General features: G+C 34.6%; 1 protein-coding gene across 3 annotated transcripts; it reads right to left on the bottom strand.

Annotated features, from left to right (window-relative positions):
- Positions 1–299: 299 nt before the first annotated feature.
- On the bottom strand, positions 300–11394 carry LOC125670098 (KH domain-containing, RNA-binding, signal transduction-associated protein 2-like). 3 transcript variants are annotated; one of them, XR_007368119.2, is made up of 10 exons: positions 10977–11394; positions 6025–6140; positions 5042–5158; positions 3810–3953; positions 3431–3603; positions 2439–2589; positions 2276–2343; positions 2111–2178; positions 1743–1920; positions 300–401 (listed from the first exon to the last, which is right to left on the bottom strand). XR_007368119.2 is itself a non-coding variant. In XM_048905059.2 (9 exons), the coding sequence occupies exons 1-9, from the start codon at positions 11158–11160 to the stop codon at positions 1814–1816; spliced, it is 1101 nt and encodes a 366-aa protein (XP_048761016.2). In that variant the 5' UTR covers positions 11161–11394; the 3' UTR covers positions 300–1813. The 3 variants fall into 3 exon arrangements, 1 of the variants encoding a protein (XP_048761016.2); XR_008802176.1 differs by having other exon boundaries at positions 2439–2562; XM_048905059.2 differs by having other exon boundaries at positions 300–1920; positions 2439–2562.
- Between the last annotated feature and the right edge of the window lie 268 nt (positions 11395–11662).

Genomic DNA, 11662 nt, shown 5'->3' with positions numbered 1-11662 from the left:
CCCTTTGAAAGGGACATGGCCCTTCATTTGAACAAACTTGAAAGCCCTTCACCCAAGGATGCTTTTGGCCATGTTTGGTTGAAATTGGCCCAGTGGTTCATGAGAAGATGAAAATGTGAAAAGTTTACAGACGGACACCGGACAAAGCTCACTTGAGCTAAAAACATTACGTGCTTACTCCTCCTGGGTACCTGATCCCACCTCTGGTATATCCAGGGTGTTTGCCCTACTCCTTTCAAGATTAATCACTGTTCAATATCTTCACCTTTTCATCATCACCAACAAAATATTAGTAAAAATGCAAATATTAAAATTTATTTCATTTTAAAAAAATTTTCTTCATAAGATATTGTATAAAAATTCTTTGAACACCATGGTGGTATCGAGATCTTCCAGGCAACCTGTAAAACAGGAAAACAATGTTAAAATCCATTTTCATGCAAGATGTAGCAAATGAATATTACCATATAAAATTGCTACTTTATATTGTACCCTGCAACAAGTCATATAAAAAAAAAATTATATTTTTTTTGTCAAAGGGCATTCTCAATTCTAACCATTAGAACATTTGTTGTGACACATATAGTATCCAATGTCAAATCATTCATGACTTTATATTTTAAATAATCTTGTTTTTAAGGTAGCACACTTTAACTACGTTTACAAATTAATAGTATATGAATTTGTTCAAAGAGCATGATGTTTATTTAGGACTATGTTTTTAATCAGTACAGAGGATTTACCTGTGTGTGGGCGTCTTACCAGTCTCTAGTAAAATGGGCTGTAATTTTTCGTCTCTTCTTCACTTTCTTTTTGATAGGAGTTAGATATCACAGTGACACAAGCATTTTTCTCTTTATTTGGAATATATCACACCATTTACCACAGAATTTCTCTTAGTTTCCCCCACCACAGATTAAGAGCTGTGGTACATCTCTTTATTTTATGAATACAATAATAGAAACACAATTATAGATCTGAGATGGGGGTTCTGTGTTGCTTTAATTGTTTGAATTCCAGTTATACATAAAAATAATCGAGTACTGATTATGTTTTCAAGTGGAATATTTTGCCAACTCCATTGCTTTAACCAAGTTTTCTGTTCAATAATTAAAACTTAGTCTGCTCTGTCTATCTGTAAAATTAAGTTTGGACTGTTAATACACAGAATCATAACCAAGCAAATCCAATGCCTCAGATGTCACTATGTATGGGATTTAGTTTATCTATCCATACACCTCAATCACTTACTGTTATAATGTTAAGACTTCCACAAGATTGCACATCCCAATTTTAGTTTAATTCATCTCATAAACAGATTATTGCCTACCTTTAGTTTTTCATTTGCAAATACTAGTTTCTGTGGCTTTGCAGCTATATTTTCAATTTTTTGCTGAGACATTGGATTTTTTTTCTTTTAGAGATAAAAACATTTATCTGATGCATTTTTTTTTTATTTTTCTTTACTACACTAACAATCTCTGACAGTGAACACAATACTTTTTATTTAAGTTTTTATACAGGTACCACAGGTTTACAACAGTTTTAATGTGTATTCCTTTGACATCAACATACTTATTGGAGTTTTACAGCCATTTAAAACTGACACAATTGTTTTTTTTTTTTAAAAATATTTTTTGTAGCTCAGTTAAAAAATCTGAATCTTCAGCATTTCCATCTGGATCAGATCATTCAGTTAGACTTCATATAGTGTATCACTATTCAATAAGGTAACTAAGTACCTTAGTATGTAAATTTGATGAGTGAAATGAGTGAATAATAGACTTGGCATCTGCAGGGGATCCATGAACTATCAATAGCCTCCACGTGAGCTCCCATAGGGATGGGGACGCCCCCGACCACCTCTGGGTGCCGGTGGGACTTTTCCAAAAGAACTTCCTCCTGTAGACCATCCGCTATCTGTAAGAAACAGGACACGTAATTTACACCTGAACTAATTTTGTTTCTGATGTGTATGCAATAGGAAAAGTACTTTGCACCAAGGAATTTCTTAAAACCAATATTGTTAATCCTAGAGTATAAAAATATTCCACATTTGAATTCAAAGTGAAAATATTAAAATGGGAATACACCAATCATTGTGCCTTACCTTCGCCATAGCTGTCATCATATCCCTGTGCACTTGTACCATGACCATAGTCAAAATATTGTGTATCTCTACAAAATGCAGAAATTTGTAGTTAGGTTCCCTGATGTTCATTTTCAAGTATCAGTAAAACAATATCACCTTTTCCTCAAATTGCTCAATTCTTACCCTGAAGCATAACTCGTTTCTGCATATGGATCTCGAGCATATGGATCTGCATATGGATCTTCATAAGCCTTTAAAATAATATGCACATTTAGATTACCTTGATAAAGATTTTAGCTGCAGATTACACGCATGTTTAAAGACTTGCAAATCTACCGGTTCATACCTGGCTGCTGTAATCCTCATAAGTTTCTACCCGAGGTGGTGGTGGAGGTGCTGGGCGACCTCTGCCTGCTGGAACTCCTCGGGGTGCTGGGACACCCCGTGGAGCACCTCTTGCTGGTGCTCCTCTGTTAAAAGAAGGTACTTTTGTATGCCTTCAAAAAACATACATTCTTAAAGTAAAGATGAACATAAGTATTAAATCAATTTTCAACTGTCATGTGAAAATGCATAACTCTATTGAAACATAAAATCACCATTATCAACCGCTTTTAGAGAGATATGATGAGGATTATTCTAACAAAAGAGGCCTATGGACCACATCGTTCATCTGACTTGAATATACCGGTATTTGGCTTCAAGGACCTTGGTACATACAGGCATCGGATAAATACTGGTAGACCGGTATACCATGCACCTCTACTCATGAATGCACTGCAGTTGTATTTACATTACAAATGATTTTGCCTTTGACATCTTTACAAATTGTGATAACCACTTACTATAAATGCGTTGCAGTTGTAAAAAATGTCTATGCGAATGAATACAAATATAGTATGCATTAGCACTTCATGAAAAGTATACTTCATGAATATATCCTATTATCCTAATAAAAGACAGACAGAAAAATGTTTCAACATTTTGGGGGTGGGGTGGGGTGGGGGGTAGTATTGCCTCTCTGAAGTCAATCAAATATCATCAAAATACTGACATTTTCTAAAATGGTAGTGTGCATGCAGACACACACACCAGTTACCATTAGAGAGTGTTTTCTTCTGTTTATATGTTTACAAGTGAGATTCTGCATGATTACTGTATCAGGAACCAAAACTAACTATCGTAATAACAAATGAAAACTTTTAAATTGTCATTTGCTGTTAATAGTTCTGAAAACTGCAGTATAACCCTGGCATTAAATCAATGCAACGAAATTTCAGAAAAAGTACCAAGACATAAACATTAAAAATGATTACATCTATATCATACAGTGCATACCTTGGTGGGGGTACTCCTCTTCCAGCTGGCGATGTCAGCAGTCCTCCTCTTCCACCTCCCCCTGGAGGACCACCTCTCCCCCTTCCTCTTGCAACACCTCCTGCTCCTGGTTTCTCTCCATTCAGATACATCATCTCCTCCATCTGTTGTTGGTGAATTTCATCATTGTATTCCTAATACAGGAAAAATAATACAAATGCACAATCAACAATTTGTTAATAGATTTGTATCGTAAAAAAAAAAAAAAAAAAAAAAAAAAAAAAAAAAAAAAAAAAAATAAATAAAAATTTAAGGCAAGGAACAGTTTGTTACACTCTCATTTGTAAATAACTTTACATTAATATGGTGCAACTCCGCCTGTCTATAAGCATATACTAACCGGTGATAAAAATTTGGTAAGTTCTACCAAGGCATGAGAGAGTCTGCCATAGGCATCGGGAATCGCACTGTACACTTCAACCAAAACATGCAATTCTTCATGTAAATGAGCATATTTTCCACCTTCATTTTTTAGTTCGTCTTCCTACAATAAAGAAAAATCACCCATTCATTAACACATACAAAAGTTACAATATTCCATCATCTCAAATCTTTACTTACAAACTAGCAATTTACATTTTTAAAAGAAAAGAAAAACTAATGTTCCCTTTGTTCCCAAGATGTTTCATACCAAATTTGAAAAGAATCTGAATGGCAGTTATCAAGAATATTTAATTGTTGACAGTGATTCACTCTGAAAATGGTTATCACGAGTCCAACGGACTCCCCTTGAACAATAATTAGCCCCAAGCTAAAATTGATGAGTCCAAATTTCATTCTTTCAAACAAAAAGCCTGACAATTACAGGTATAAACAAACCAAGTTAAGGAAGAAGCTTGTCACCCCCCTCCAGCAAATAAATCTTTCGATTTTATTTACAAGCCACCAAATGATTCACTTGGAAGAAAATTCTGATTCGTAGTTAATATTGCAAAATGATTTCAAAAAAGAAATTTTTCTCAAGACCAAGTTCATGCAATAGATCAATCAATCCGGTGTAAAAAATGATGCATCCAACCGAGGCACTGCACATCAGTCTTTGGCCTATGCTCAGCGCTTAGGGCCATTGAGCAGGGAGGGATCTTTATTGTGCCACAGGACCTCAATTTTAGCGGTCTCATCCAAAGGACCGTCCCATTTAGTCGGCTCTTACGACAAGCAAGAAGTAATGAGGACCTATTCTATTAACCCGGATCCCAATGGGACAACTCTTTTTGAAATTACTATAGGTCCCAACTTTCTTATATTTGATGCAAACAATATGAAATTCATACTGTGGGTATATGATATAAATGCCTGTTGAATGACATCAACAAAAGTGTGGAATCATACTCGTATATGCACGTGCATTGCTTTCTTTCATTTCTTACTGAAATGACATTAAGCATACTAATCAAAGGCTAAAATAAAACGATTTTTCTTCTTTGTTATAGGTTTACAATGACACCACTTCCTAATTGGGGGAGGTTAAGACCAATGAGTAACAATTCCTGTGGGCTAAAAAAAATTTGTACTTTCGCAACTGGTAGGCTAATAGCATAAATGGTTAAGCACAAAGATTCCTAGACATACCTTCGCTTTATCCCTCATTGAGCCTTTGCCAAGAATCGACATCTTTGTCCCTGTTTCTTCTTGTAACCTCTTTAAGGACATTCCTTTTGGTCCTAATAACTTTCCCACAAAATTGAACTGTAAAAGAAAACAAAATCATAAATTTTACTGCAAAGAAATATCAACCACAAAATGATGCACAATGTTTTTCAAAAACGTCAATATATCATAGGGCTGGGACTATTCAGGGTTAGCTCGATTCAGTTTGGTTTCGATTCAGAACAGCACGGTTCGGTTATTTTCGATTCGGTTCATGTTAGGTCCAATATATCTACTGACAGCACAAAAATTAACAATTTTAATGAGTAGCATATTTGATTTTTATTCAAGTTATATAACTTTATGTCATCATTTGTAAACATCATATCTATAATGACATTTTATAACTTTGATAGAAAAAGAAAACATTGACAGTCTATTAAAATTTGTTACATTAATGTGCTGCTTAAGTTTTGGATTATTAAACAAATCTATAGTGAATCTAAAATGTATATGATATTGTTTTCATTGATATGCAAAAATTCAACAATTCTATCAATTGAGTCTTTGAAAATCTCTCCTTTATTGGTTTACTTCTCTCTCATATTAACTGTCAAATCTGTGTCATTACCTACGGTGTTGATTTCACAACACCACTGAGAGAAATGCTAAATGACATGAAAAGATAAACTGCAATGATCTTACTGACCATATTCTGTTGGTATCTGAGTGGTGAAATGTTAACTTTCAACACAGTAATGATTTAATCTCTGTTGCATAAAAATACCACATGTTCTGCACATCACTTGGACGCCATATTTGTTGTTTTGGTGTAGGTAAAATCTAAACCGAACCGAAATCCGGAATTTGTAATCGGTGCATTGCACAGCCCTAATATATCATTCAAATTTTGCAAATCTTGATAACTGTAATAGTGGAAATAGTCTTTTTCAATGGTGTCTTACTTTAGGATAGTCATTCTGTGGAATTTTCACTTTAACTGCCACGCCCTGAGGACGATTGTGGTGGGCTTCAACTGTGGGTATCAATTTCTTTGTTCCACCTTCTGCTCTCTTTATTTCTACAAATCATGCAAACTTTTATAATAAACAGGCTACCAAAACAAATTAGAATAAAATTTTATTATCTTAGGCAAAAAGAAAATTTAAAAGAAAAGAAAAACGAGATCCGAGATGTTTTTAAAACATATGCCCCCATGGTGCAAAATTGAACAGGATTATACACATGCATTATTTAATTGATAGTAGACTAGTATCATCAATTCAAATTATTGAGCAGACAACATCTTTCTATGCCAAGAACCGCCACGGTGGCTGAGAGGTTAGAACGTTCGCCCCGCATGCGGAAGGCCTGGGTTCGAATCCCGGCCTCGACAGACCCCAGTCGTTAAAACAGGTAGTGACAGTTCCATCGCCAAACGCTCGGCATCAGGTGTGGCACGCTAAAGAACCCTCACTGTTCAATGGCCGTAAGCGCCGAACATAGGCCTAAATTTGAAGCCCTTCACCGGTCTTGGTGACGTCTCCATACGAGTGAAAAATTCTCAAGCGAGACGTTAGACAAGATACAATCAATCTATGTCAAGAGTGTATTGACCATGTCACCTAAAAATCAACAAGGGTAATCTACTCCTTTATATGTTATACCAGTGTACCAACATATTATCATTGCATTTAATTTCAACATCAATAGTAAAATTTTTGCAAAGACTAATTGTTCAGTGGTCAGCTTTTAAAATAGGTGGGACATAATATGCTACAGCCCAGTAGCTTAGTACTTCGTTACTAGCTTGAAAATACGGATGTATATTTAATTGCTGTTATAAAATTTAGAAATTCATTTCAAAATTAAGGATTATCTCCCTCGTGCATAGCTCTTATCCTTGGACGAATTTGGCTCCACTTTTTTGACACGCTGTTTTTGGCTATATTTAGCTCCAAAACTTCATAGTTATTTTGGATTTCAAACATTTCGGTTGAGCATCACTGAAGAGACATTATTTGTCGACATGCACATCTGGTGCATCAAAATTGGTACCGTATAAGTTTTACACTTTACACTAACACTAATGACTACTTTCAATTATCGCAATATTTCAGCAAACTATTACAATTACTTTACTATATCATACAGGCAACGAAATTAAGGGGAAATACTCGCTAAATGCGAGTGAAAAATTGACATAGCGAGTGAAAAATCACGAGTGATCGCAGCTTTTTGCGAGTGAAAAAAAACAAACCCCGATCGGTTTTTCTGGATTTCCTTCGTTTACTGGCTGTACTTTGAAGTTTACAATAATTTTGTCCGGTGCATAGAAATGCTTTACAGAATGAAAATACAAGTATTGAAAAAGTACACGTTGATCAAATAAATAACTACGGTCAAGGTCATCTCAGTCAGTGATGTCGAAGATGGCCTACTTCATGCACACTTTGGGCGTCTCAGAGACATCTGATTTAAATAGCAAGCATGTTGATCTTGTCCGTGTTTACATAAAACAACACATGAAAGTGTTAGTGTCACGCTTCACGCAGTGTCCTTCTGTAGTCTATAGTCAAAAGAGTTCGCGGGTTTTTTTCAACTAGAATTTTTTAGATGAAATTTCCAAAAGTTTCCAGCCATGTTGAGTGCAAAGTACGATTTGATTGATACAATTTTTAGAAAGACTGTTACAATTTTGTTTTAATTATGAGATGGATAATGTTGAGAACATAATTAGGAGAATACAATGGGGAGAATAAAATAAGGACAATAAAATCAGGAGCATGAAATGATGATAACAATTAAAAGGAAGAAGGTACATCAGTTTAAAAAGACTTTTACAAGTTTGTTTTGATTATCGATAATGTTGAGATCATAATTAGGAGAATACAATGGGGAGAATAAAATCATGAGCATGAAATGATGGGAACAAAAAGATGAAGGTGCATAATTTTGTGAAAATATCCACAATTACAATTGATCAAAGATAAACTGCTTCAGTCAGATGGATAGGTTTGGGTATTGTCATTATTAAGATTAATTATACAAATGTTAAAAGAAGACTCGCATCAAAGAAATTCATACCTTAGTAGTATTAATAAATGAAAATAATGAAAGGTTTGGTTTTTCTATTAAAAAACAAACAACAACAACAAAAACAACCGCCAGTATTTACTAACACCCCTGTGTGATTATGACTTCCGTCTTGCGTAATTGAATTGACAATTTAACAGTAGCTTGTTGTTTTAGGACGCACGTGCCACACACGCGTCTACTGTTAGACATTATTAATTATTCGATGCTAAAAAAAATATCTTTATACTTTATTACACTTTAAACAATGTTTATTTTTTATTTGAACTAGCGTCTATTCTCATTAAAATATACCCGAAATTTGATTAATGAAAATTTCATTGCTGTTAGCTGCAAAAGTTTATTTCATTTCAATCGACTTAAAAACATATCTTATATTTCATAATTCAAACAAGTATTATATGTGGGGAAAATACGAGAATTAGAGGGACAAAAACTTCGGTGATAAAATTATTTTTTTTTTAGGACACTAATTATCTCTTAAACTACAGATTTTTAGTTCTCATAAAACAGTGAACAAAATTAACAAAGAATAATTCAAACAAGTATTATTATAGGGGGGTGGGGTGATACGAGAAACTTCGGCAATAACTCCTCAAAGAACGATAACTCTAGCTAACTCCTGTGGCAGGAGTTAGCTATAGTTATCGTTCTTTGAAACATCGATGATGCGAGAATATAACACAATTTTCTATATTTACAACCATAATTTCAGGGCCCGCGCTGCCCATCGCATTTTGCGATTTTTCAGGAAAAAATGCGACACGGACATTTCGTATTTTAAAAATCGCGGCACCATCTTGAATTTCAGCTGTTGGCATCCAAACAGCCTCGGGGCTGTTTTACCTGTGCAGAATGTGGATACCCTGTTGCGTGGGAAAGACAAAGGGTTGATCTGTGTGCAGGTAGGTGTGAATGAAATGAACTTTGCACGTGCGAGTCTCCTACATATTGTAATGAAATAGAAATAAAAGTATTCTGTATACTGGGGAGAGATAACCCCGAGTCATTACTGGGGAGCGACCTGTTTTGGACTGAGTGGAATAAAAAGCGTGTGATTGTGCACACAAGCTAGTTAAGGCCAATTCAACTTAATTAGTAGATTATCATCCAGGATCACCAAAAAGTATGGGGCGAGTGGGAGGATTTTATTTTATTAATTTTTATTTTCTGAGAATTATTTTAATGACAAACAAGTAGGCTGAAGGCCTAGTGCATCATTTAATGCCAGATGGATCTATGCTTATTTCACAGACGAATTCCAGGTTAAACTTTAATTTTAAACACAGCAAGATACCAAACTTCTTCAAGATATGAAGCACATTAATGCTTTCCTTTCATTTATGCCCGTAAGAAGGTGAGAAATTAAGAAAACCATAATATGATCCATTTTTTCTTTATGTTGCTATACCGGAAATGTAAATAAGAAGTGTAAAACCTTTCCGGAAATCGCAAGCTCCGCAAAATAAAAAAATTCCGGGTGGGCTGATTTTTGAGGGGCGGGCGGGGATGATAATCTATCAATTAAGTTGAATTGGCTTAATGGAAGATATTTTGGTGTCAATAAAAACATATAAAATTTAATTTGTCAGTTCATCACAGTACAAAAACAATTTCATCTGGAAAGTTAAACTATTGAATGTTCAGCTACATTGTACATTTTCTAATCCATTTGACGGTAGTATAGTTTATAAATGAAGGAATGTTGGGAAATTGCATCATTCTTTAGGTCTTTGGTTTGATCTATTTGGAAAATGGCCATGAGGAAACGCAAAATTGTAGGTTCGTCTGAAATTGCTATGCTGTCATCTTTTGACTTCACATCATCTTAAGCCATTTAAAATTTATTTCAGACTTCACTACATGATGATATTCACTGAATGACCACCTTGTCATTCTGGATTTCAAGATGAAAACGGGATTCTTCAGTGAATTCTTTGAAAAATGTGATGTTGTGAAACTATGATGATGTGTTATGTATTACAGTAATTAATCTTCAGTAACTTTGTCATCTGACAGTGACTTTTTATAGAGTGCAAATTTAATGTTAATGATGAGTATTATATGTCATTTACACTACTAACATGATTAATAAACATATAGAAACTCATTTCTTGTCTTTATTTAATGTAGTCAGTCATAGGTTACGAAATACTCCTAATTTTTTCTGGTATGAAACAGAATTGAGTCAACTTCGCCAAAAACGATATTTAAAAATAAAACCATGATATAGTGCTATATCATCTAGACTGACTGAAAAGCAATCACCTGAAATACAATTTTCACAATACCATAATAATAGTGATTTATGATAAAAGTTGAACAAAGCTATGTTGTAAGAATAATCAGAGACATGTATATGATATGTTGTATACGCCCTCTTGAATAATATACATGAAATATAGATCTATAGTAAATGGTACGAGTCGATGCACGCGCGCCAGGTTGCGACACAATATTTTAGTCCAGTGTGAGCCCTGAATTTGGCATTTTCTTATCGAAATTGAACATATATAAACTAATTATGCTTTAATTCATACGTTGGCAGGGGCATTTCGGTAATTTCTGTGGGCATTTCGGTAAACCACGGGCATTTCGGTAATTCGACGTACCGTCCTCCCTCATATTTCGAGCAGCTGTAGATTCAATAAGCAATTTCGCATAGCTTGATAAAACTACATAGCAGTATAAGGCTACATAGATTAAAACAAAGATTACATTGGGCCTGATAAAAGTTGTGGTTTTTTTTTTTTATATTGTATGAAGCCTGACTGAACACGTGCTCTTCGCCCTTCATTGATATTAATTCATAGTAAATTACCTTCTGCGACTATACGGTGTGTATTCATCAACTTCATGTCCACTTCCCCTAGTTCTTCTTTCAATTTATTGATATACTCATAATCAATCGCTGCCATCTTTTCGTGCTGTACAATCTCCTTAGAACTTCTTTGTGATAGTAATGGCGGAAAATGCGCGTTAGAGGTAGACCGGTTTTCCGCCATAAAAAAATAGGTCAGTATATCTTACATTGAAATAACTTAACAATGGATAAAAGTAAATAAATAAAAGTCATTGGAAGTCAATATGTCAAAATCGTTTAAACTTATTCTTAATTGGTGTATAATAAGGGCATATCTTACTTTCTTTACGGCGTAGGGATATTAACATTATTATATATTACTACTTTCTAGACGTCCCATAATCAATCCGTCCCTTAGTCGATTCGTCCCATTACCGATCCGTCCCCTAGTTAATACGTCCCCTAGTCGATCCGGCCCGAAAAAAATTATATTTTTTCAAGTGTTATTTACAATACTGAATTGATTTAATTCATCTGTGTATCTCATCTTCATGCATGGTGTGTGTGCCGCTGATATCTTCTGTCATCAGGTAGTCATCCTTTAATATGCTCTATGGTATTTATGGCTTGATTGCAGACTAATTAACCTTGATCACACGTAATGTATATTAATCTTCTTGAGACTGTTTAAACTTTATCATAAC

This window comes from Ostrea edulis, chromosome 4 (genome assembly GCF_947568905.1).
Source record: "Ostrea edulis chromosome 4, xbOstEdul1.1, whole genome shotgun sequence".
In the NCBI taxonomy this organism is placed as follows: Eukaryota; Metazoa; Mollusca; class Bivalvia; order Ostreida; family Ostreidae; genus Ostrea; species Ostrea edulis.
The sequence above is the reverse complement of the archived record's forward strand: the minus strand, read 5'-3'. Positions and strand labels throughout refer to the sequence as shown.

Coding starts and splice junctions, on each gene's coding strand:
- LOC125670098 (XM_048905059.2), bottom strand. CDS start 11,160: ATGGCGGAAAACCGGTCTACCTCTAACGCGCATTTTCCGCCATTACTA. Junction 3,604..3,809: donor TTACCAAATTTTTATCACCG/GTTAGTATATGC, acceptor TTCCTGTATTAG/GAATACAATGATGAAATTCA. Junction 2,179..2,275: donor GAAACGAGTTATGCTTCAGG/GTAAGAATTGAG, acceptor TGCATTTTGTAG/AGATACACAATATTTTGACT.